We start from the raw sequence: 25,875 nt of genomic DNA, 5'->3' as shown, positions 1-25,875 counted from the left end.
TGTATGAGTTTCTTTCTTTTGTTGAACACAAAAGAAGATATTTTGAAGAATGTTGGTAACCGGACAGTTGACGGTAGCCATTGACTTCAATAGTATTTTTGTTTTTTCTAATATGGAAGTCAATGGCTACCGTCAACTGTTTGGTTACCAACATTCTTCTAAATATCTTCTTTTGTGTTCAACAGAAGAAAGAAATCTCGAAGATTGAAAGAAATCGGGAGATTGAATGATTCAATCCCTCATGCATGAAAAAGTGATTTGTTGCCACCTACTGGTGTATCGATGAAATAGAGTTATTGAATAATACAAACTGTGAAAAGTCCCATTGCTGCTGGAATCAAATGGGAAGACTGGAACTGACCGCTGTACAATAGTACCATGACAAAGCTGCTTATTTTAAACCTTTGATTCCAGATGTTATGTTCTCCATTCCAAAACAATACATGTTCTCAATTCATTTTTTGGTGAACTAACCCTTTTTTTTATCACAATAGTACTAATAACACTGCAAATCACTGTTGTTGTGGCTACTAGCACAGCAATGGAAGGAATATTCAACAGCACAAAAAGGAGTAAACTTTTACTGGCAGCCTGTTATTTTTTTATTGCAGTAACACATTTTGCATCTGGTCGTACATCTCCAATAGTCATAACAGATCAAAGAGCTCTGGACATTGAACACTGGTCACATAAACTATATGAATGACTGGGCGGGCAAAATAAATACATAAAACAATATATTCATGAATAGTAATTTCAAAAACAATATCTACACACACTATACTTACACAGATCAATACAGCCACACAAACTAGTTCACTCTGTGGCCTTATTCATTAATACACTCACTCACTCACTCACTCACTCACTCACTCACACACACCAACAGACGCTCATGTAGTGACCACAACAGATTATCAATCCACTGTAGAACTGAACTCAAGGTTGATCTAAAAAAAAAAAAGTGCTGACTTCTCGAACACTAGTACGCACATACAGTACATACATTCGAGAAGTTTACATACACTCACTAAATATTACCAGCTCTGACACAGTGACTTCAAAACAAAACAAATGAAACAAATAGAATCGTCATATTTTGAACCTATGTACAATATCAAATAACACTGTGATCTATATGTTGTCTTCTTGTGTTACCACAACACAATCACAAAGGAAGGGTTCTGCGTATGCACACTACGAACAGCACGGCTCATCTTCACTATATACACACACAAACAGCTTTCTTATGTCCTACTTAAAGATTCACATGTTGCATGATATAGATTCACTAGATATGTTCTGCAACCAGCAGCATATATACATTTTTTTATCAGATTTCTTACATATTCATGGCTTTGGGTAGATTGAAACAGATATTTAATAAACAAACAGCGCACAGAAATATTACACAAAGCACAAGACTATATTTGATATTGGTTTGGTATGAGGGGGCGGCTGTGTGATCGCCGTCCAGTTATCAGTATTGGGAGGGTGTCGTTTGGGTGGAGTTTGCTTGTAGTTGCCAAGGGAACATGCAGATGGCATCAAGTGCCTCCAATTATAAGAAACAGCAAGCGTCCTGCTCTCTTGTCTTCTGTTACTCGTAGAAACCACGATCTCTGCAGAGAGAAGGATGGAGCGTGAGGAGGCGCTGAGTGTTTACTCTGTGGGAGCGTGTACTGTACGCCGGTTGGTTTGGGGTTTCACCTCAGACCCCTGTTTGGGCACAGTCCAAATTTACAGACAAGCTCTGGCACACAGACTCTGTGACTTTGATGGCTGCCATCTGAAAGTCAATCATTACCAATATTGACTGGTTTTCTAATAAATAAAGTCAACATGAATTCAGAATTAACCCTGCTTTCTTTCTTAATGCACATTCCTACTCTTATTATTTAATCAGTGATCATTTTATAATATGTGTTGCCTATGTGATGCTTTTTTCTCTTCTTTTTTCTGTGTGACATTGTAAAGCACATTGCTCAACTTGTGTTGTTTTAATTGTGCTACATAAATAAAGTTGCTATCGCTATTATTGTGTATGATTGGTGCACACTGTTCAAAATGAAAAACTTTTACGTTATCCATAACATGCCTAAGCCCTCATACTTTTTCCATTTCTATTCTCGCTTAATTTAGTCCTAATTTGTAAGTCGCTTTGGATAAAAGCGTCTGCTAAATGACTAAATGTAAATGTAAATGTATTCTTAAAAGTCGGCATGTAATTAAAATTCACACTATCTTTTTTTATTTTTATTATTCATGTTAGGCCTATTGATCTTGATCTTTGGGTGAAACAACAGACTTCTCTCTGGTGATGTATGCCACACTTCTCCAATCATTTCTTCTGCTCAAACACCGCCCCTTTCTTACAAACAACTGCAAGCTTGCATTCATTTTCGAGTGGAATTATGCCCACATCTCAAAATGCAATCAACAGGATAGAACCAAGTCCTGTCTCATGCCATACAATCCATTACACATCATAATACAGAAGAAAAGATTTGTCACTACTTCTGTTTCTTCTCCACTTTAACTCTTTATCTCGCTCTATTCTAATGCCCACTTCCCACTATTCAATGTTAATTTTTAGTAATTTCTGGTTTGTTTCAGTAAAGTATTATATAGTAAATATATATATATATATATATATAGTAAAGTAAAGTAGCTTAAATGTTTTAGGGCTTTGATTAAAATATCCTAGTCAATATCAATATCCTGTGATATTCATTAATTTTAAGCTATCTTACTCTGACCGTTACTCTGCATTACTCATTCATTACTTTTTAGTTAATGAAACTAACATTTTAATTGATTAAAGCAAATATTTTATTTAAACATGCATCAACATATGAAAACTGGCCTTAAAGGGATAGTTCACCCAAAAATGAAAATTTTGTCAGGACTCACCCTCATGTTGTTCCAACCCCGTAAGACTTTCGTTCATCTTTGGAACACAAATTAAGATATTTTTGATGAAATCTGAGAGCTGTCTCACTCCTCCATAGGCTTCTCTGTAATTGAAACTTGCCGGCCCACACAGAAGAAAATGAATAGTTGAATAAAGTCGTTATTTTGGGGATTTTTTGCACACAAAAAGTATTCTCGTCGCCTGATAAACTTATGGTTGAGCCACTGTAGTCACTTGGACTATTTTAAACATTGTCTTTTCTAACTTTCTGGGCTGGCAAGTTTCAATTACAGAGTAGCCTATGGAGGAGTGAGACAGCTCTCAGATTTAATTAAAAATATCTTAATTTGTGTTCCGAAGATGAGAAAGTCTTACGGGCTTGGAACAACATGAGGGTGAGTAATTACTGACAGAATTTTCATTTTTGGGTGAACTAACCCTTTAATAAAAACTCAAACCACAGAAATAATTATATAATGTGCACATTATTTTAGCACATGTGGTAAATACTTTTTTTCTTCTTCCCTTTTCTTTTCTTGAATATCCTGTTTCAACTAAAAATGTGTCCGATTCTAGAAGAAAAATGAGTTTTCAGCATTTCATGTTGACTTTCAGAATGAATCACTTGTTCATGTAATCTGCGATGATTCACACTGGAAAGGTCTGACCTCTACAGGCGCTGGACAGGAAGAAACACTAGCTTACACACAGAACAAAATGCATGTATAATCCTATAACCGCCTACTTAATTGTAAGGTATAAGAACAGAATGAATCTATTATACACTACCATTCAAAAGTTTGGGGGCGGTTCGATTTTTCAATGTTTTTAAAATAAGTCTCTTATGCTCACCAAAGCTGCAATTATTTGATCAAAAAATGCAGTAAAACATTAATATTGTTAAAGGAACACTCCGACTTTTTGGGACTTTAGCTTATTCACAGTATCCCCCAGAGTTAGATAAGTCCATACATACCTTTTTCATTTCTGTGCGTTCTGTAAGTGTTATTTGGCGCACCCACCGCTAGCCTAGCTTAGCACAAAGACTGGATGTAAATGGATAATGGTAGCATACTAATCCCAATAAGTGACAAAATAATGCAAACATTTTCCTATTTACATGTTGTGATCTGTATAGTCACAGCGTGTACAAATAACAAGGCTATATGAGACAGAGACCATTTTTAATCGTATAAATACTGGGAACTATATTCTCACTAGGCGTAGCTAGCGGTGGGTGCGTCAAATAACACTTACAGAACGCACAGAAATGAAAAAGGTATGTATGGACTTATCTAACTCTGGGGGATACTGTGAATAAGCTAAAGTCCTAAAAAGTCGGAGTGTTCCTTTAAATAACATTACGTAAAATAACTTTCTCATTCTCATTTTAAAATGTAATTTATTCCTGTGATGCAAAGCTGAATGTTCAGCATCAGTCTTGGAGTCCATCAAGCAGTTGTGCTGCTTAAAAGTTTTGTGATTTGTTGTGATTTTACAGGATTCTTTTGTTAAAAAATTCTAAATGAACAGCATTTATGTAAAATATAAATCTTTTGTAACATTATACATGTCTTTACTGTCACTTCTGATCAATATAATGCGTCCTTGCTAAATAAAAGTATTAATTTCTTTTAAAAAAGTAAAATCTTACTGACCCCAAAACTTTTAAACTGTAACGTTTTAATGTTTAAAGCTGATTTTTAAAAAAAACATATGAACACAGACATCAGGTTCTAGCTTGTATAGAGTTGCTACAGGAAACTGGTTTTCAGGTTTCTTAAGGGTAAACGCAAGGGTAAAGATATTTCAGAGCAACTACTCTGATGACTCTAAGTACAACACACTTAGATACCACAACACCCTTACCATCCTTTTTCATGGGGAGAGTTAAATTCGGATGTGATTGTTTTCATCCAGCCTGTCAATTAACAAAATCAAATTTGTGAAGAAAAAAACAAACAAAAAAAAACAGTGTAACTCTCCATCAGGTTTGTGATGCAGTGTGTCTGTGGCAATACTGCTTTTAGAAGACATTGTTGGGACAAATATGAAACGTATTATTGTAGTGGTGAGTACTCACGCTCCCTCATCTTTCAGCAGAGACAGGAACTTGCTGACTCTGTACGCCTGATCCATCTGAGAAGAGAGTAAACACAACGTGCTATAAATAAACTTTCATTTTCGCTTTGGTTCTCTGCATGTGTCAGTCACGAGATGAAGTGAGCTCATGAGATTGCTAGACAGTCATTTAGATGTAGAGTGTGATCCTTCTGTGCATGAAACAGCTATAAAAAGCATAGAAAATGAATTGAATTATTTAGACGGTTGGAAGCTGCTTGAGCTCATTAAATTTCTAGTCCACACCTCCGGCAACATGAAGAGACAAATCAACAAGGCAAAGTTGCAAGGTTGATAGCTTCTAGTAGAAATAAATTCTAAAGATTTAAAGGGTTTGGGTGACTCTTAATGCTTCACAATAGTATTTACAGACTAGTCTCGCGTCGGTCTGAGGTTAAACGACAGCACAGTCCACTGACGCTTACCTGCAGAGACATCTCAATAAGCATGAGAAGCTTTTTAATGCCAATCCAAACTCTTTTTCCTTTCACATGCTGGGCAATGGTGGTTCTCTCAGCATCTGTGAAGCTGCCCAGGAGCTTGTAAACAACAGAAAAAAAAGGTAAGTATGATGATAACATTTTAAGCAAGTAAATGCAGTAGGAAAATTGTGCCAGCATTTTTGCAGTGTGGTTAAATAGCACCCTCTACTGGCTAATACTGAAACAGCATTAAACTAGAATAGTGAAATAACAGCCTTGCCTCTTGCTTTTATGTATCTCAATAGTATTTTTTTAATTCATTATTTCTTCTATTAAATATACTATTATTTTTGTTTATTTATATATAGCACTTTTCCTCCGCATCCACTCTGTCTCACCTCTAAGGCTTCAACCAGATGTTCCCCACTGGAGATATTTTGCACATGGATGGTGGTGCTGAACGCATCCAGCATCTCCATCTCCTGCAGCACATCTTTACGGCTGGTGGTACCGATGATCAGCAGCTTACGGCCCTTCAGATGAAAAGAAGAACACCAGACGTCACGTGTTATGCTCATAATCTAACAAGCGCGCAGTACATGGATAAATGCATTCAGAGACAGAAAAAAGAGTGATACACATTTACAAATGCACATAAATGACCCCTATATGAAAACATCAGAATTTACGTGAGGTGGAGTCTTCTTCAGCAAAACCAACAGGGCCTGAAGAACCAGGTTGGAGAATCGAGGTCCAATCGGCACGTAATCTGTTTCACCACACATGAATGATAGTGTACCGTTAATAGTGTACAATAATGTAATAACATTAAAAGTCATTCCAACAAGCAACGATACATTTTTAAAACCAGGGGTCTTCAGCACTTCACCACATAAATTCACAAGTTCATAATCATACTTGTGTATCATGTTGGAAAGGGGAAAAAACATTTGCTTGTTAACTTTAGTTTAATTGTATTTATGTTTAACACATATGTGACCCTGGACCACAGAAACAGTCACATGGGTCAATTTTTTGAAATTGAGATTTATACATCATATGAAAGCTGAATAAATAAACTTTCCATTGATATATGGTTTGTTAGGTTAAGAGATAAAACTATTTGAAAATATGGAATCTGAGGGTGCAAAAAAATCTAAACATTGAGAAAATCGCTTTTAAAGTTGTCCATTTATGTTCGTGATTGTGCTGCATTCACTCACAAAAATAAATGTTTTATATATTTACGGTAAGAAATTCACAAAATATCTTCATTGAACATGATCTTTACTTAATATCCTAATGATTTTTTTGGCATAAAAGAAAAATCGATAATTTTGACCCATACAATGTTTTGTTGGCTATTGCCACAAATATACCCGTGCGACTTATGACTGGTTTTGTGATCCAGGGTCACATATGTTCTTTTTATTTCTTCGCAAAAACTAGATCAAAATGAAACAATAACTGGCAGTTTCCCCTGCTGAAGAGCCCTAGTTTAAGCAAACAGAATCAACAAAGTTGAATAAAAAAGTCTAACCTAGCAGACGCTCAATGTCATCAACCACAACACAGCTGAGCTGAGACTTGTAAGCATCGTCAAAGACCTTAGAAGAAAATTTAAAAAAATAATTAACAATTTGAGCATTTTTGTGGGCAATGAAACAATTTTGCCTTTGAAAAGTCATGTGAATACATTACATATAGTTAATATATTATATTACAGTTTATAAGCACACGTTACCACTAACCTTCTTGATTGCCTGGCATTTGGCGATCTCTGAGAAGCCAATCATCTTGTCTGGAGAGCAGATCTTAATGAATGGGAACTCCGAGTCCTCTGAGATTTTGGCGGCCAGGGCTGTCTTTCCACTATGAGGAGGTCCTGAGGCCAAAAACAGGATGTGTCAGGACTATTTTTTTCATTAACTTTTCCAATAAGGATTTTAAAATTGTGTAGTAAGTCATTTGAAGCTAAAAAGGTTTTACAATTTGACAAAAAGACAAAGGTAAAGGACTGTGTACTTAACGATTTTATTGAGGTAAAGAACTACAATCCCATGAAGCATTGCAAACAGCAGAATCCAGAGAAATATAAGAATGTACATTATTATATGTATAAAAACAATATATTTTAAGTTATTTTAAGAAAATATGCATATATATAAAAAAAGTCAGTATTCTGAGCGCGTAGGGAGATTGACTAAAGAGCAATTTTGGAGCATGTTGCTATTTTCGACTCACTGAGTGGTGTAATTTTCTGCACAGCATCATGGGTAATGTAGTTTTTCACCAGGAATTCCACTGTTTATCACGATTACTTAAAAAGTAAGCTGAAATAATGCAGGCTGACGGCTTGAGCAGAAGCAAATACCATGGATTAACAACCTCATAGCTCACAGTAGGTCTGTCTTTGAAGGTTTATGTTATCGTTCAAAATCTATTTCCTTAAGGAACAGGATTGACCTCGAGCCGGGAATTAAACTCATTTTTGTAATGTTAGCATAAAGGTTGTGAGAACAACCTCACCCTCAAGAAGCATCGACACCAGTGGGGTGCGGTCACTGTTTTTAGTCTGCTGCACCAGCAGCTCTCCGTCCTCCAGCACTCGGGTCACCGGATCACCCCACTTGATGATGCCGTTCATGATGTAACAGGAATAGTCTTCCTGGTTAGTGCCAAAAGCCTAACAAGGGACAAAATGACATGGTTTCGCTTGACAAATTCAGCTACAACATTTGATTCTCTGAACTCTGAAATCATTCTGCTCTTGAAAACATACAATTGTTCAACACGGCAGATACTTACAGGTTTGATGTCGTTATTCAAGGAAGTCATGAAATCTGTTCGAGTGACCTGCAGCTTTTCTGCTCGCTCCATGTCCACCTCTACAGTAGATGTGGCCTGGAATAGAGTTCGACATGAGTTTAGATCTTTCAGTTATGAAAACATATCCCTGATAAGGCATGCACAGATCATTCTACAGTACTCGGCACCTTAATGTGGCGGTTCATGGCAGTGGACTGGGCAGCTCTGACCAGGCCCTCCAGCTCAGCTCCACTGTAGTTCTTGGTCTCAGCAGCAAGTTCTTTAGTATCCACATCAGAAGCCAGGAGGTTAAACTCTCGCATCTTAGATGTGTGAATGTTCAGGATCTGAACACGGCCCTTCTCATCTGGCAAACCTGGGTGATGAGACAGACAAATAGGTGAGCATAAACAGAGATGTAACGGAGAGAGTGTTAAGTATTTCTTTTTGAACAAAGGGCAAGTCTTTGAGGTCCTACCAATTTCCATCTTTACTTCAAATCGGCCAGGTCTCATCAAAGCTTCATCTATGAGGTCAGGCCTGTTAGTCATGCCTTCCAGAAAAAGATAAAAGCACAAGTTAGAAGAAAACAAACAAACAGATCATTAGGATATAAGAGATTAAAAGTGACTTTTATTATGCTTAACATAAAAACTTGACAGTAATCTAAAAATAATAATAATATTACTATTATTATTATTATTAGTAGTAGTAGTAGTATTATATAATTTATTATTATCAGTTTTGCCATAAATTTGAACTTTAACAATAATGATAACAATTATTATTATTACTATACAATTAAAAGTCCCTTTGCAATAAAACATATTATTATTATTATTATAAAATATATATAAAAAAATTTAATAATTATTATATATATTATAAATAATTTAATAATTATTATAAAACTAAAGAAATTATTTTTGGACTGTAAACAATATTTTATTTAGGTTTATGTAAAAACATCACATTAGTTTTGCTATAAAACTTTAACTTTAATAATAATAATTTTATTATTATTATAAAATTAAATACATTGTTTTTGGCCAGTAATCAATCATTTCTTTCAAAACTCACACCGGTTTTGCCATAAACTTTAACTTTAATAATAATAACCATAACAACAATTATTATTATTACTATTATAGTTTTTTATTATTATTATTATTATATTTATTATTTAAAATAGTATTATAGTTAATTATAATTTTTGGACCATAATCAATCATTTCTTTTATATCAGATTTGCAATAAACTTTATTGTTATTATTATTAATATTTTAAAAGTAAAAGTAACTTTTAAAATAATTTAAAAAGAGTTTAATAATTTAACAATTATTATAAAACTAAATAAATTGTTTTTGGACAGTAATCAATACATTCTTTCAAAACTCACATCAGTTTTGCCATAAACTTGAACTTTAATAATATGAATTTTATTATTATTATTTGTCATAATCCCAGCCTGTGTTCCCCTGGTCTTGTGTGGACTTTTGTTATGCCCTGTTCTGCACCATGTTTTGTAGTCATTTTAAGTTTTTCTTGTTGATTAGTTCTTTGATTGTTCCCAGGTGTGTCATACTGCATTTCTGAGCACTCCTGTGGTTTTGTGTCTTTTGGTTTTGACCCTGTTTGCCTGTTTTCGGATTTACACTATTTGCCTGTCTCTCGTGGATTTTACCTGCTTGCCTGTGTTCCTGTGCCCTGTTATGGTTTGGACCGCTTACCCTGTGTTTATGACTTTCTGCCTGTTTTTGACTATGATTGTGGATTACCCTTTTAAATAAACTATTGCGTTTGGATCCTAAGATTTCATGTCTTATAGCAGTTTATGACATTATTATTATTAACATTTTTCGCAATGATAGATTTAAAATTCCATAGAGCTCCAACTAAATATTGCAAACAGAACAGCTGCAGATCTTTACCGATGACAAGGATGTTGTTGAGCTGCTCCACTCCATCGATCTTTGACAGGAGCTGGTTGACCACAGTGTCGTGCACACCTGTGCTTCCGGCACTTGTACCACGCTGCTTACAGATAGCATCCAGTTCATCAAAGATGAGGATGTGTAGACCACTGTTAGCACCCAACTGCACACAAAAAAGATAGGGTTACACTTTTATTTTAAGGTGTCCTTGTTACAGTGCAATTATACATTAAGTACTGAGTAGGCTAATATTGATTAAATATTGATGTACTTACTATAGAGATAGGGTTATAATTAGTGTTTGGCCAACCTGAAAATCCAGTTTCTTGGCCGGTACATTTTCTTAAGTCACCGGCTATTGGCAGGTGTTGCAAAAAGTTAGTTCTAGTTTCATTTAATTTACTGTTATTACTACAGTAAGTACATGTAACATGTGTAACAAAGACACTATAGTACAATAAAGTATTGTGTGGTGAGGACAGGGTAATTAAAGCTAAGTCTATGCGTCTGAGTGCAGTTTGTCATCTCACCCTTTTCTGTTCCTCCTCAGCATCTGCGAACAGTTTCCTAATGTTGGCCTCAGATTCACCCACGTACTTGTTGAGGATTTCTGGCCCGTTGACTATCTTTGGCTCTCTGGCATTCAGCATCTTACCGATCTGCCTGGCCATCAGTGTTTTACCGCAGCCAGGAGGACCAAAGAGCAGGATGCCTTTCACATGCTTACAACCTGCAGAGGAAACAACTCATTTACAACAGACACTCCCCGAAACACATTATTCACAATCAATGCATCTGAGTAAAGCGTTTACTATAACTGATTATAACATCAAAACAAATGGACTGTTCTGGTGAATGGATACTTTTTACAAGATAACACCAAAATGGAAAGTAAAGACAGCACATACCCATCTGCTCCACGATGTCTGGAGGAAAGACTCGAGAGGCGAAGGCCCTGCGGAAGATATCTGAGAACTCCCTGTCTAGACCACCGATGCCCATTTTCTCAAAGTTCCATTCAGGGTTTATGATCGTCTGACGGGATTCTTTGGTCTTGGCCTTGCCTGGTGAGCAGGAAGACAAAGAGTAAGATTTAGCGCTGAGTTACAAGGCTGTTTATATGATAAGAAACTCATTTTCAAGTGTGATAAAACTCACCGACTAGAGTAAGAGATGAACTCTCAGATTTTTCAAAGATCACTTGACTGTTTCCAATCAACAGACCAATCTCAATCTGTATAGTTAGATGTCAAAACAAAGAATAATTAAATAATTAAATAATTAACTACTGGAATGCTATTTTTATATGACATTAAAGTGACAATACCTTTTGCTTTTTGCCAGATGCTTGTTCCCCTTTCAGTATGCTGGAGTCCATCGCCTCAATATCCTTGATAACTAGCCCAAAGAGTTTATCACAGAAACTGAAGACCAGCTATGACAGGGAAATCACAAGACAAAAAATTAGCAAGCATAATTAAACATCATTCTCTTTTTTCAGTTTTTGTGATGCAATTCTGACCTGCTGCCCCACAGAGAAACCCTGACTGTTGAAATGCTGGATAAACTCGGCAGCCATTTTGTCTGAGTCGTAAGGATTGGTGTCGGTGCTCTTCTTCTGCAGGAAGTCAATCTCAATGGTCATGGCACCAATGCACTGTTTGGATTTGTCAAAGTTGTAGTTGGCCACTGAAATGAGGAAAAAAAGGTTTTTGATTACTTGATCATCGAAACATTGTTTATTTGTTGCAAATGTTCCTTTGAAGCAACGTACAATACCTTCGATATCTTGTCCAATGGACAGGCCTGCCCATTTCCTCTTTAAGAATAAGTGAGAAGAGAATGAATAAAATAAAACTGCAAAAGGTCCATAAAAATACAAGCAAACTATCTGATTATCAATACTTAAATGATGATAGAATGTTCTTTTTTGGCTGAACTATCCCTTTAAATTTGTTTGGTAGTTGTTCTTTGGAGTAAAATGTTATATTTGGAGTGTTTGTTGCTGTGTTTGTATCACAAGTAAAAGATATTGACGGTAATCCTGCACCTGTGGCAAACTGAAAGCGATGGTTCCAGGAACCACAGAGTGGTGACTCTTCACTGTGAACACAAACTTGTGGGCAGGTGTTGTCCTCACAGTCACATGCCTGGAGAGAGATGCAGAAAAGATTCAACTTCTACAGCAACGTAAAAAACAAAACAAAAAACATGATGTTTAACATAAACTACGGTGACTTTATATCTGGGAACATTATTTTAACCTGTAAAAAGGCAGTTTTCCAGTCAAGTACACAGCACGATTACAACCGCACCAATCCTTAGACACCATAATCCGAGATTAGTTTGGGATTATATGTGTGACTGACAATGGCTCTTTTTTTAGTAGGGTTATGTCACATGTCAATTTATTCAATTCTATATATTGTAACCGTAACGTCTGAAGAACGACAGACAAGGGAGGCTCCGTTTCTGAACTTTAAATCGGAACGCAAGAAAAACTGCACACAAACGCACCAGCCTAACTCACTCGCGCGTTTCTCTCTATACCGGCCTTTTTTCGAACTCACTGCATTAACCCTATAACTGCTGGTGCAAAATAAAACAGCAATTTCAGTCTGTACGCTACAATATATACAGAGTATATATGCAACAAAATACAGTATTTTACATCAGACATTAACATCAATATGCCAACTCAAACCCACACAAATCACCCATCATGCTGTAATATATTCTTGGACATGAGGCATCAGCAAGAGGCACTGCGGCAGACGCTGTCAGCCTCAGTTAATGTCAGGACTGATTCAACATTCCAAGGACACACACAGTTGAAGCCAAGAGAAAACCATCAGCTCTACTTCTCGAGCATTCATTATATGTTTGAACTTTCTCTACAGTGTTAATATGATAAATCCTCAAAAGGATAATGAGTACTTTATGCTGCATAAGATTGAAAATTTTCCACAATAAATATTTAAGGGTCTGTGGCAGAAATGTTTTTATTAATGGGCATTATTTGCTCCTGGAGGTTTTTTTAGGAGCATTTTCACCCTTATAAGGCATGTTTAGTATGTTTCTACTAAACCCATAAGAATATAATACTATTATTATCATATGTTATCTCATATATCACACATATTAATGTCACTTTTCTTAGCTATTACAAACCTATACTATATTAAATATAACATCTATAATAATAATTCATTTGATTAGCTTCCGTGTGCAACCGTGACAAATCTGTGAAGGTCTGTAGTGTGGGTGAATACTCACTGTCCAGACTGCAGGTCTTTCTCACTAACTACAGCACAGTTCGTCAGTGACAGCTCATCTGTCGGGCATCGAGCGGCTTGCATCGTCTGCACAGAGACAGATAATAATAAAGAGAGAGAGAGAGAGAGAGAGAGTAAGACAACGAGAGGCAGAAGTTTGCCTGACATGAGAAAGACGTCTGGCTATTGATGTTGAAGCTTAAAGGTGATGTGTGTAATTTCTGGTTAAAATACATTCTTCTATTCACTTAGCCTAATATGCAGAGACTTGGGGGGAAACCTGTTTGAGAACGGTCATTTTTACAATTCCACTTGGTGGCGCTAGTGCCACAGAAATTACACACTTCAGCTTTAATTTATGCATCTTGCTATATTAGCTCACTGGGTGTTCTCTCTCATAAAAAATTTAAGCCACACCATATGATGAAGTTCCCATGATTCTCTGCTGAATTTTAAAAATAGTAGGCCTAAATCCCATGGTGTAAAATAGCAAGATGGAAAGCTGTTTCTACTGTGCAAACTGATTGTTCGTTTAATGCTCTTTCAAGATCTCATCTAAACATTCCTTCCAGCATCACATGCATCATGTTTTATTGCAACAGAGATCCTACAAACCCCAAACCAATAACATTTTATAGTGTAAACAGTGTTAGATAACAGCAGATGAGGCGATAAACAAAAAGGCCAGGGAACGGTCTCAAAAAAATAATCATAAATTCATCTGACTAAGAGCACCAGTCACCTAATGTGTTAAGCATGGGTAAATGAGAAACATTAAGACAAATAATTTAGTTTAAGCAAATACTGACAGTGAAGGTTCACGGGTGTTCTAGCTTTATTTGTTCCTTCTTTGGTTGTAGCAACCAACCAAAGAACAGTAAATAAAACAGACTACAACAGAAAACAAAACAAGGAGAGCTAATTGAAAATAAGGGCTGCATGCTGTTCCCATCTGCGTACATGAAAAGAACAGAGTGCTACAGAAAGAAACATAATGACTGACCGAACAAGAATAGAAAACTTCAGTGAAAACAATTAAAGATTTATTGAACAACTAGATTTACAAAAACTAGTGTGTTAACGTTAGTTAAAAGCACAGTATGTAAGTTTCGCCGCTAGAGGTCGCTTATTCAAAACAATAACAAAGGCGTAGCTTGATGATGCAGTGAATGAGCGTGGAATCATGGGAGTTATCATATTATTCTCCACAGCCGATGGAAAGCAATACGACGAGAGGGACTCAGGCAGAAATTATGTTCATGGATGAGCTAGTGTATTAAAGTTTTTTTAGCGTGAGTGTGGTACGAAACCGGGCGCAAGCGACATTTTATGTTGCTGTTTTTATTATGCGTATATGCCGCAATCAGACGCTGCCACTCCTTTAGTTTTTGTTGCTTATGTTTATTTTACGATTAAAGTTACGTTTAATGTCCGCCCCCTTTTTCCCTGTACTTGAACTTTGTTAAACTTATGTTAGATCACTTAAATCCGCATTATTTTATTTCAGTCTAATAAAACAGCCGCAAGTGCTGAATTACTACTCATACACAGGGCTGCCAAATCACACGCATTCAACCATTGTTTCACGCAGTGAAAAAAAAAAACATCGCGGAGTAAAGAGGATACTGACAACGTGTCGAAAGACAAGACAGAACAGATTACTTTTGATATGAAACAAAGTCTCAGCTTTCAAATTCTGTCAATTTTATTACAAAATTCAAACAAACTTTATTACTTGTTTAGGCACCAAATAAACATGAATGAACATCAGAAGGTATGTTGAAAGATACAGCTTACTGAAAAACATAATTTCTCATGTAATCGTTCAATGAGAGTTTCAACCTTGGAAAGATGTGAATAAAACAGCTTATTGTGAACAACATGTCACACCATTCAAATACCATTATGTTAGCTAGAAAAATTAACTCTAGAGAGGAGCATTTTGCTAAAATATGTACTATATTACATATTTATGATATTTTTACTCTTATATTATTAAAAAATAATATAACATTATTATAAAAACCGCACTATATCAATTGTATAAGAATGAGTTATTAATTTGAACCTTTAACAATAATACCAGCTGACAGGTTTCCCTGTATGTTTACAGCATTAGCTGAGAGATTTGTTTCCGTGTAGACCCTTCTGTACCTGATATTTAGCCAAATGAATCGATATTGAACCAAGATCAGAATCGAATCGCACGCTTATGAACCAAATCACCCCCACCATCCCATCCATAAGTCTCACACCAAGCTAAACAGAAAAGTTGGCAGCCCTGCTCACACAGGTTAATTACGCAGCGCTGTTTTACTTGGTCAAAACAATCATACTAAAATACGTTTTAGTGTGTTGAATGTTGTTGATATAACGTTACTCTGTAAGTTCGCTTGGTGGCTGGTATGAGCCACTTGTTGCACATAGCAGTAAGCTAGATAAAAGCTGGATGACTTGTGTTGCTAAATGGTATGCAATACATTAAAAAATATATTGTATGGTGGAGAAAATGCTGTATTACTGTTACAAATAAAGCTGTTTTTGATTATGCTATGTTAGCCAGTTGACAGAATAGTGTTGTCTCTGAGGCATGGTACAAACATGTCACCCGTGGTAAATCAAGAAATCAAGAGATTTAAACAGTAAGACTAACTGTCTTGAGCTATATAACAAGGATTCTTTTTCTTTCGACAAAGTTTAAAATGCATTATATATAAAAGCATCTTTGGTGTTTCCATGGTTTCTATGGAAGTCACAAATCAAGGGTAACGCGGATATGACGTCACTCACACGTGACGCAATGGCATGCGCTGTTACACTGGTTAAAATAGCTGATTTCTCTGGATTTAAACATTGTTGGAAACATTTGGGATAAGCACATAAAGTCAACAATATATATATTTTTTATATCCAAAAATCTTACGTATTGTGCCTTTAACATTGCATTGTGAACTAACAATGAACAATCTTTAGCCAAAAAATATTTAATTAACTATTATGATTTTTAATTAACAAAATGGAACAAAAGACTGTTAGAAAGTGCAGACAAAGGAAATGACTCATGAATGTTTCACAGTCCTTGGCACATTTTCAGAGAAATTTCAGAGATTTAGTATTGAAATCCTAAAGATTTTGTATCGATTATCCTAAAGGTTCTGGCGATAGTTATTAAATTATTCTTTTACAATTGAACAACACGGCAATGCTTTTCTGTATGTAATGAGGAACACTTGCCTACAGAATAGCACAAGATGGAGAAAAAAACTCTGATATGTCTAATGTGCATTCTCAGAAATAAAAAATTGCAAAAAATCTTACCTTTAAGGGCCTTGTCACTGTGCAGTAGTAACATACATGACATATACTCTAAGGTACTATGTCATTTTTAGGGGAAGTTAAGTAACAAAGTTGTGTACTGCCCCAGTGAGTTGTTGTACCCCTTAAGGTAAAGATTTTGCACAGATGCTTCTGACGTACATGGATGACTTTTTTTTGACATAGTGGTAAAGAAGGCATCACAATTTTTGAATGCTGAAGAAACTGAGTTCATGTTGACACCGTTGCGCGACATGAATATAATGCAGTATACTGATGGTCAAAAACATCATAAAATGAAGACACAAATCCAATACGTCCATAGAAATGTTTTGCATTTGATTTAAGTAGATTAAAGCAATGGCGAGTAACACACCTGCTGCATGCGAGATAATAATTTATGCTGTACACTGGGCTATGTGGTAATAATATGTCAGTTATATGTAAATAATGGCACTAAAAATAACCACAATTCCGGCAATTTCATATGATTGACAGGTTGCTCACTCCAGTGAATACATCATCAGAGTCGAGAACAGACGACATAGTAAGAAGGCGGGGAGGTTAATGTTTTTGATTAAAGATTAAAAAATTAAATGCACAGATAAATAATTTATAATAAACACTGCAATATTCCATAAAAATAAGAATTGTCTTTTTTTTCTGCTGTATCATGGCTGTATAGTAGTATTCCAGTCGAGGGGCCGGAAGGCAGAACTAAAGGACACTAAATGGCTTTCTGAGGATTTGTATCTGATTCAAAGTCTGGGTGTTGCTAACTCAACAGGCTGACATAATTTGGTTAACGAAGAGCGGTTCGGCAATTAGACCTACTTCAGTTGCAAGTCAGAAAAGCAATAATCCATGGCTCCCTGCCAGCATGCACTTTAAACCCACCACAGGCCCTCACAACATTCAGTCATTATAGTTGGCCCTTTAGTGTTCAACCTCAAATGAACCTTTATTTGTCCTGAGAGTGAGAACACAGGCAGATGATCTTGAGTTGTTATCGGTTTATGCCGATGGCATTGTGACGCAGTTTAGGCATTGTACCGCTGTAGCGATCCCTCCAGCCGTTGCTACCAAGAAGGGACATAGCAACAGGGGTTACAGCCTGTCAGCTCTCAGGACACTAAGGGTGAGCAGAAAGCTAGTAGAAGTGAAGCGAACAGCTCAATATGGCAAGCGAGACAAGCGGAGGCAGAGAGCATTCGGAAAGCATACATACCTTGAAAAATATTAAAACCTTGGGGGCCAATGAATGCACACAAGCAAGAGGGAGAGCAAAAGGACATAAGACAAACAGTTGAGACAGCCAGCACCACACTGAGCCGAAGAAGACTGCATGTGGTCGAGAAACAATAGAGTGTGCAGCATGAGGCAGCATGCAGAGCAGAATCAGGATCAACTGCGTGTGTGGTTGAAGGAGCAGCAAAGGCAAATCACAGGCAAACCAAACCCTGAGATGGTAGGGAAATGTATATATGTACATTTTCCAGTCATTTTAAAGGTGAAGAGTTTGATTAAGTAAGGAATAACTGACGACGGGCCGTTGAATCCTTCGAAAAATAATGCATCATTTTTCAATAAGTCAAAGGCCCCGAGTCAATTATTGCACTTATACTGCGGTTACCACACCTCAAAACATTGTTCAGATCATGTATTTCCGGACATTTGTCAGGGTTTCCGCCTTAGAACGCTCTTGTGTGTAGGACTAATTTCTTCTCATCCCAAGCCTCCATTGTTAATTCTAAAATGCCAATTTAGAGCTAGTAATGGAGAACTGAGCCACTTATAGCAGACTAATACAGTTATTAATGCAGTTATTAGAGAGAGAGAGAGAGAAAGAGAGAGAGAGAGAGAGAGAGAGAGAGAGAGAGAGAGAGAGAGAGAGAGAGAGAGAGAGAGAGAGAGAGAGAGAGAGAGAGAGAGAGAGAGAGAGAGAGAGAGATTAAGCGTGTGTGAATTACCTGAGTCTGTGCGTCTCTCAACAGTTTTCGGCAACAGCGGCTCTAATAATAGCGAAACTACGTTTATTTTCTCCAAGAACAATGGCATTATTCCCTCGCTAGTGAGAAATTCATGTAGCTTTTAAGTTGTTCAACTATTTTACTGACAAAATCGTCAGAGCAGCGCTGAAAACAGAACGTTCATCCAGCAATCAGATTCAAGCATTCAACAGCCCTGTAGTATAAAAGGGTTTAATGCACATGCTGAAGAATATCATATGTGAACACACTTAAATAAGCCATCATGATAGTTGAGAGACTAAAGAAAAATTTTTGTGAGAACAGAAATCTTATATACAGTGAGGAAAATAAGTATTTGAACACCCTGCTATTTTGCAAGTTCTCCCACTTGGAAATCATGGAGGGGTCTGAAATTGTCATCGTAGGTGCATGTCCACTGTGAGAGACATAATCTAAAAAAAAAAAATCCAGAAATCACAATATATGATTTTTTAACTATTTATTTGTATGATACAGCTGCAAATAAGTATTTGAACACCTGTCTATCAGCTAGAATTCTGACCCTCAAAGACCTGTTAGTCTGCCTTTAAAATGTCCACCTCCACTCCATTTATTATCCTAAATTAGATGCACCTGTTTGAGGTCGTTAGCTGCGTAAAAACACCTGTCCACCCCATACAATCAGTAAGAATCCAACTACTAACGTGGCCAAGACCAAAGAGCTGTCCAAAGACACTAGAGACAAAATTGTACACCTCCACAAAGCTGGAAAGGGCTACGGGGAAATTGCCAAGCATTTTGGTGAAAAAAGGTCCACTGTTGGAGCAATCATTAGAAAATTGAAGAAGCTAAACATGACTGTCAATATCCCTCGGACTGGGGCTCCATGCAAGATCTCACCTCGTGGGGTCTCAATGATCCTAAGAAAGGTGAGAAATCAGCCCAGAACTACACGGGAGGAGCTGGTCAATGACCTGAAAAGAGCTGGGACCACCGTTTCCAAGGTTACTGTTGGTAATACACTAAGACGTCATGGTTTGAAATCATGCATGGCACGGAAGGTTCCCCTGCTTAAACCAGCACATGTCAAGGCCCGTCCTAAGTTTGCCAATGACCATTTGGACGATCCAGAGGAGTCATGGGAGAAAGTCATGTGGTCAGATGAGACCAAAATATAACTTTTTGGTCATAATTCCACTAAACATGTTTGGAGGAAGAAGAATGATGAGTACCATCCCAAGAACACCATCCCTACTGTGAAGCATGGGGGTGGTAGCATCATGCTTTGGGGTTGTTTTTCTGCACATGGGACAGGGCGACTGAACTGTATTAAGGAGAGGATGACCGGGGCCATGTATTGCGAGATTTTGGGGAACAACCTCCTTCCCTCAGTTAGAGCATTGAAGATGGGTCGAGGCTGGGTCTTCTAACATGACAATGACCCGAAGCACACAGCCAGGATAACCAAGGAGTGGCTCTGTAAGAAGCATATCAAGGTTCTGGTGTGGCCTAGCCAGTCTCCAGACCTAAACCCAATACAGAATCTTTGGAGGGAGCTCAAACTCCGTGTTTCTCAGCGACAGCCCAGAAACCTGACTGATCTAGAGAAGATCTGTGTGGAGGAGTGGGCCAAAATCCCTCCTGCAGTGTGTGCAAACCTGGTGAAAAACTACAGGAAACGTTTGACCTCTGTAGTTGCAAACAAAGGCTACTGTACCAAATATTAACATTGATTTTCTCAGGTGTTCAAATACTTATTTGCAGCTGTATCATACAAATAAATAGTTAAAAAATCATACATTGTGATTTCTAGATTTTTTTTTTTAGATTATGTCTCTCACAGTGGACATGCACCTACGATGACAATTTCAGACCCCTCCATGATTTCTAAGTGGGAGAACTTGCAAAATAGCAGGGTGTTCAAATACTTATTTTCCTCACTGTATACAGTATATAGGAATGTATGAATGCATGATGAATGCAAAATATTGAAGCACAAATTTTTTCAACATTGATAATAAGTTTCTTGAGTAGCAAATCATCATATCAGAATATTTCTGAAGGATCATGTGACACTGAAGACTGGAGTAATGATGCTGAAAATTCAGATAATTTTTTTTCTTTTAAACAAAGAATACTGCGTGAATACAGAGTTTCCAAAAATATTAAGAAGCACAACAGTTTTAAACTGATAATAATGAGCAGCAAATAAGCATATTGGAATGATTTCTGATGGATCATGTGACACTGAAGACTAATGATAAAGAGTAATCAGTGTTCCCACATCTTGGTTAACTTCAAATTCAAGGACCTTTCAAGGACTTTCCAGGTCCAATACCCTCAAATTCAAGGACTTATTAGTGGGGACACATTTCAAGTGAGAGCAAGGTTACATTGTTACCTTGTTAATACATTGTTACAGTTTTGCGCGTGTGAACGTAATGGCAACGTACAACACAAAGTATCTCACGCGGGAAACACTTAACGTAACTCATAAATGCGCATAACTAGCGTAAATCAAGCAAGCTAGCATAGGCCACAAAGTGTTGGCGAAATAACACATTAGTGGACCGGAGGGAATAATATGAATTTTTTTTTTAGAAAACTTCTTGCACAAAATAAATTCAAGCACTTTCTAGGACCTGTATCTATGTATGTTTATTTTCAGAAACTTTCCAGGGCCTTGGCTTTTCTTTTTTCCAGATTCACAAACTTTCTAGGATTTCAAGGACCCGTGGGAACCCTGAGTAATGATACTGAAAATTCAGCTTTTACATCACAGGAATAAATTACATTTTAAAATATATTCAAATAAAAAACAGTTACTTTAAATTGTAAAAATGTTTCACAATATTACTGATTTCACTGTATTTTTGATCAAATAAATGCAGCCTTGGTGAGCATTCTTTCAAAAACATATAAATATTTAAATAGGCCTACATATTAATATGTGACCCTGGATCATAAAACCAGTCATAAGTCACACGGGTATATTTGTGGCAATAGCCGACAATACATAGTATGGGTCAAAATTATCTTTTTTTTCTTTTGTGCCAAAAATCATTAGGATATTAAGTAAAGATCATGTTCCATGAAGATATTTAGTAAATTTCCTACCGTAAATATATTTTTGTGAGTGAATGCAGCACAATTGCGAACATAAATGGACAACTTTAAAAGCGATTTCTCAATGTTTTGATTTTTTTATAGTTGTAACTCGGCCAAATATTGTCCTATCCTAACAAACCATACATCACTTGAAAGCTTATTTATTCAGCTTTAATGTGATATATAAATCTAAACTTCATAAAATTGCTCCATGTGACTGGTTTTGTGGTCCAGGGTCACATATGTAGTGCATTTGATACCAGAACAGAAGAGTAAATGTCATGCCTGTTATTTGGTTTTGGTCATGTTTTCTTGTCTTTCATTTTGAATTTCTCTTAGTCATGTTTCCCGTTCATGTCATGAGTTTTCCTTGCTCCTCATGGGATTGTGTCATGTGCTTCGTGTTGTTTTTTCATTGGCTGTTCTAGTCATGTGGTTTTCTGTTCTGTTTTGTCATTGGTTCATCATTCATTGCTATCAGGTGTGTCTTGTTAAGTCATTAGTCTTTGTGTATGTAATATAGCCCTCATGTTCCTATTGTCTTGTGTCTAGCTTTGTTCATGTGTATGTCATGGTTCAAGTCAAGTCTTTGTTTATTTTGCATTTGTTTTGAAAAAGTGTTGTTAAGCAAATCTGTACATGGGTTCAGTTCAACTTGCCTCAAGTGGATTCATTACAAAAATAAACTATTTTCTCTCCCTAAAATCTCACCAAGATTTGAAACAAAGACACTGCAGTGTAATTCTTTGCTAAATAAACTAAATAAAATGCTGCGTGCCATTTCATTTGTCAGTGAGTGTACCGGGTAATAATTTATTTCAAGCAGCCCTACTCTCCATGTTTAATGAGGTTGGGCCTCTTGAGAGATATTCAATGAGAAATGAGGAGAAGCCTGATCAATAGAGTTGAGAAAAAACTCCTGACTGCACAGAGGACGTCCTGCCACAGGACTGAATCCAACAACCCCATAACCAGCTAATGGCTTTATCCACCCTGAGGGTATGATTAAGCATTATTAGTTCACGTGCCCAATTCATAAGTGGCACAGATCACAAAGTTAAGATCGACAGACACACAAGGATAAAAATAATTGTCATGCATGGCCTTTAACTAGAGCTACGACTGATGCGGCTTTCTCTATAATGTAAATTATTCATTCCATTTTAATAAACTTTAGATCTTGGCAGTTATTTCAAAGCTCGGGCCACTTTTTGATGCACACAGAAGCCTATACACTAATATAAAAAGATTTTTTGATTCAATAGAGATGATGTATGTGGTACAAGCAGAAGCAAGAAGCTTCAATAGATGTTGAGCAGAAACCACTGTATCTCACATACATCTAAACAGCATTGTGACAGACACAACCAGACTGTATATCATTCACATATACAGTGCTATGCATAAGTTTAGACACCCATACTAAAGATGACTAAAAAGAGGAATAAAAAAATCATCTTTTGGAAATTGAACTTAATGCCTTAATTTAAAAAATTAGGAAAAATCCAACCTTTAAGGACACCAATTTTCTTTGTGAATGAATTATGTATCGTAAATAAATAAATGTTCTTCCTTAAAATACAGGGTGCATAAGTTTGGACACCCCTATGTTAAATTCCCATAGAGGCAGGCAGATTTTTATTTTTAAAGGCCAGTTACTTCATGGATCCAGGATGCATCCTGATAAAGTTCCCTTGGCCTTTGGAATTAAAATAGCCCCACATCATCACATAGCCTTCACCATACCTAGAGATTGGCATGGAGCACTTTCCATAAGATCATCTCTCAATGCAAATCAAACTAGCTATTAGGCTAACTGAAATAAAACCATGCCAATCTCTAGGTATGGTGAAGGCTATGTGATGATGTGGGGCTATTTTAATTCCAAAGGCCAAGGGAACTTTATCAGGATGCATAGTATCCTAAAAAAATATATAAAAAAAAATACTTAAAAATAAAAATCTGCCTGCCTCTATGGGAACTCTAGGGGAGTTCAGTTTCCAAAAGATGATTTTTTATTCCTCTTTTTAGTCAATTTTAGTATGGGTGTCTAAACTTATGCATAGCACTGTATACTCTCCAAGAAGGCAGTGAAAGTATTAGGTCATTTAACACTGATCTGAACTCTGTGGGTGACGGATGCCCACACAGCGTTTGTCTGGATTGGTCTGGCTTGATCATTGCAGAAAAATCTCATCATAATCAAAAGTCATGTGAATAAGTCATTCTGCTGACATTGATAACTCAGTTCTATTCATTCTCATCATGATTTACTCAACCTTGAGTAGAGTCACACCAGGGAACATGATGGGCCTCTTAATAAACAATTGACTCTGTCTGACTCATCTTTGTTCAGATTTTCTTACAGCTGAGAGTGGGTGGGTGACAGGCATTCACAAATTTCTGAACATCAGATTCACCTGCTTATTCACTGGCAGGTTTTTTCACTCTAACCTCTCTCCATATGTAGATATATTTTGATAGGAGATTGCATGAATATCATAATCTTAAAATGCTTGCAATATAGTGGAAGGATTTGAATTATGGTTACAATCAATCAAGCGACAATTGGTCACAATGACATGCAAAGCACCCGTTGCCACCTATAGCGCCCAATCCTGCAGCAAGGAGAGAGAGTGTGTTGTAGCTTTGCGCACAACACATATTCGTATTGAGGGAGCAATGCGTTTCTGTGGACATTTTGAAGCGAATGCATCATTTTGGACGGGATATGCTTGCTCAAGGTTATACATCTCGAGCTCTTAAAGCAGAAACACTGTGGTGTGATGAGCTTATGTGAGCATTACGCGAGCCATGTCAAGGTTAAATCCGCTGAACGAGCACATTCGTGTCATTTCACTCTTCATGACACCGTTCTGCAGCAGAAAATACGCAACATTCTTCTGTAAACATACGTCTGTATCAACGATATGAAATAATTAATAATGAAACAGCAGCCTGCTGTTCATCTAGTACCTTATCGATGGACTACCGCTTCGGTTCTATTTTAAGCTTTTGCCTGTTTACCGATGGGCTCAGGCTAGAACAACCAATCCCCTCTATTTTACGACGCATGCAAATGCTAGAAAATGAAGTCTCGTGCCACCGCCGAGATACGAGCACTCATGCAAGTTTATTATTATTGTGCGTAGCTTCCCGTATATTCTTGTGCGTAGCCACTGTTAGCATGCTATGAATAACAAAGTAAACCAAACACCAGCAATATCGCTGCAGTCGTGGTCAGAAATGACCGTTTCGCCACCTGCTACTGTATTGCAGGTTACATTGAGGAAAGATGACAGTAGCTGGCATCAAACAGGATTTGATTTTTTATTTATTTTTTAAAGGGACGCTGACGCTGTTCTCGAGAGCGATTGTGGTGAAATACTGTGTTGAATTTCAACTCAGTGCTAATTCCTAATAAAATTGCGCTTATTCGTTGAATAATTGAAATGGAAGCATATCTTACCCGGGTCGCCATGTTTGCGTTGGTGATGCTGCTCGGGAGTTTCACACAGCAGTACTAGAGCAGCACTTCAGTAGCGGACAGCGACACAGGCGGGAGCTGCGCATGCGCAAGGATTTCTAGCCATATGAAGTCTGACTCTCATTTTTGTGAATCGAATCTTTTGAACAGTTCATTTTAAAAACGGTCGGCTCAACAGCATACCTGTCAACCCTCCCGTTTTTCCCGGGATTCTCCCGTATTTTACATTGCTATCCCGCTATCATCCCGTTTAAATAATTTCCCGTATTTCTCCCGTATTTTTAATCTTTCTATAATTTTTTTTAAAAAAATCCCAAAGGGCGCAAACCAGTTAAGCGGAAATCCCGCCCTACAGCTAATTTCATTGGTTAAGGTTACAATGACGGGTAGGTTTAGGGGTCAGTGTTTGGTGTAGGCAATCAGTACTGTGATTCACATGACCAATAAAATCTTTAGAATCGGCTGCAGGGCGGGATTTCCACTGAAGTAGTTTGGGGGGAAAAATCGCGCAAAGAACAGCA

General features: G+C 37.0%; 1 protein-coding gene across 2 annotated transcripts; it reads right to left on the bottom strand.

Annotated features, from left to right (window-relative positions):
- Window positions 1-574: 574 nt before the first annotated feature.
- nsfa (N-ethylmaleimide-sensitive factor a) lies at window positions 575-25,415 on the bottom strand (the record flags this gene model as incomplete). Of its 2 annotated transcripts, XM_081361356.1 has the most annotated exons (21): window positions 575-1,622; window positions 4,998-5,053; window positions 5,461-5,574; window positions 5,856-5,990; window positions 6,147-6,226; window positions 6,998-7,064; window positions 7,209-7,342; window positions 7,987-8,143; window positions 8,266-8,361; window positions 8,454-8,641; window positions 8,744-8,818; window positions 10,197-10,362; window positions 10,730-10,929; window positions 11,108-11,263; window positions 11,358-11,433; window positions 11,527-11,634; window positions 11,722-11,888; window positions 11,979-12,018; window positions 12,250-12,349; window positions 13,476-13,561; window positions 25,337-25,415. In XM_081361356.1, 21 exons carry the CDS (start codon window positions 25,346-25,348, stop codon window positions 1,601-1,603), a joined length of 2,235 nt encoding a protein of 744 aa, XP_081217482.1. The 2 variants fall into 2 exon arrangements, with proteins under 2 accessions (XP_081217482.1, XP_081217483.1); XM_081361357.1 differs by lacking the exons at window positions 575-1,622; window positions 25,337-25,415 and having other exon boundaries at window positions 4,994-5,053; window positions 13,476-13,558.
- Window positions 25,416-25,875: the final 460 nt, after the last annotated feature.

The sequence above is a fragment of the Scardinius erythrophthalmus genome (assembly GCF_964197995.2).
Source record: "Scardinius erythrophthalmus genome assembly, chromosome: 1".
NCBI classification, from domain to species: domain Eukaryota; kingdom Metazoa; phylum Chordata; class Actinopteri; order Cypriniformes; family Leuciscidae; genus Scardinius; species Scardinius erythrophthalmus.
This window is presented reverse-complemented; position numbering and strand designations above follow the sequence as displayed.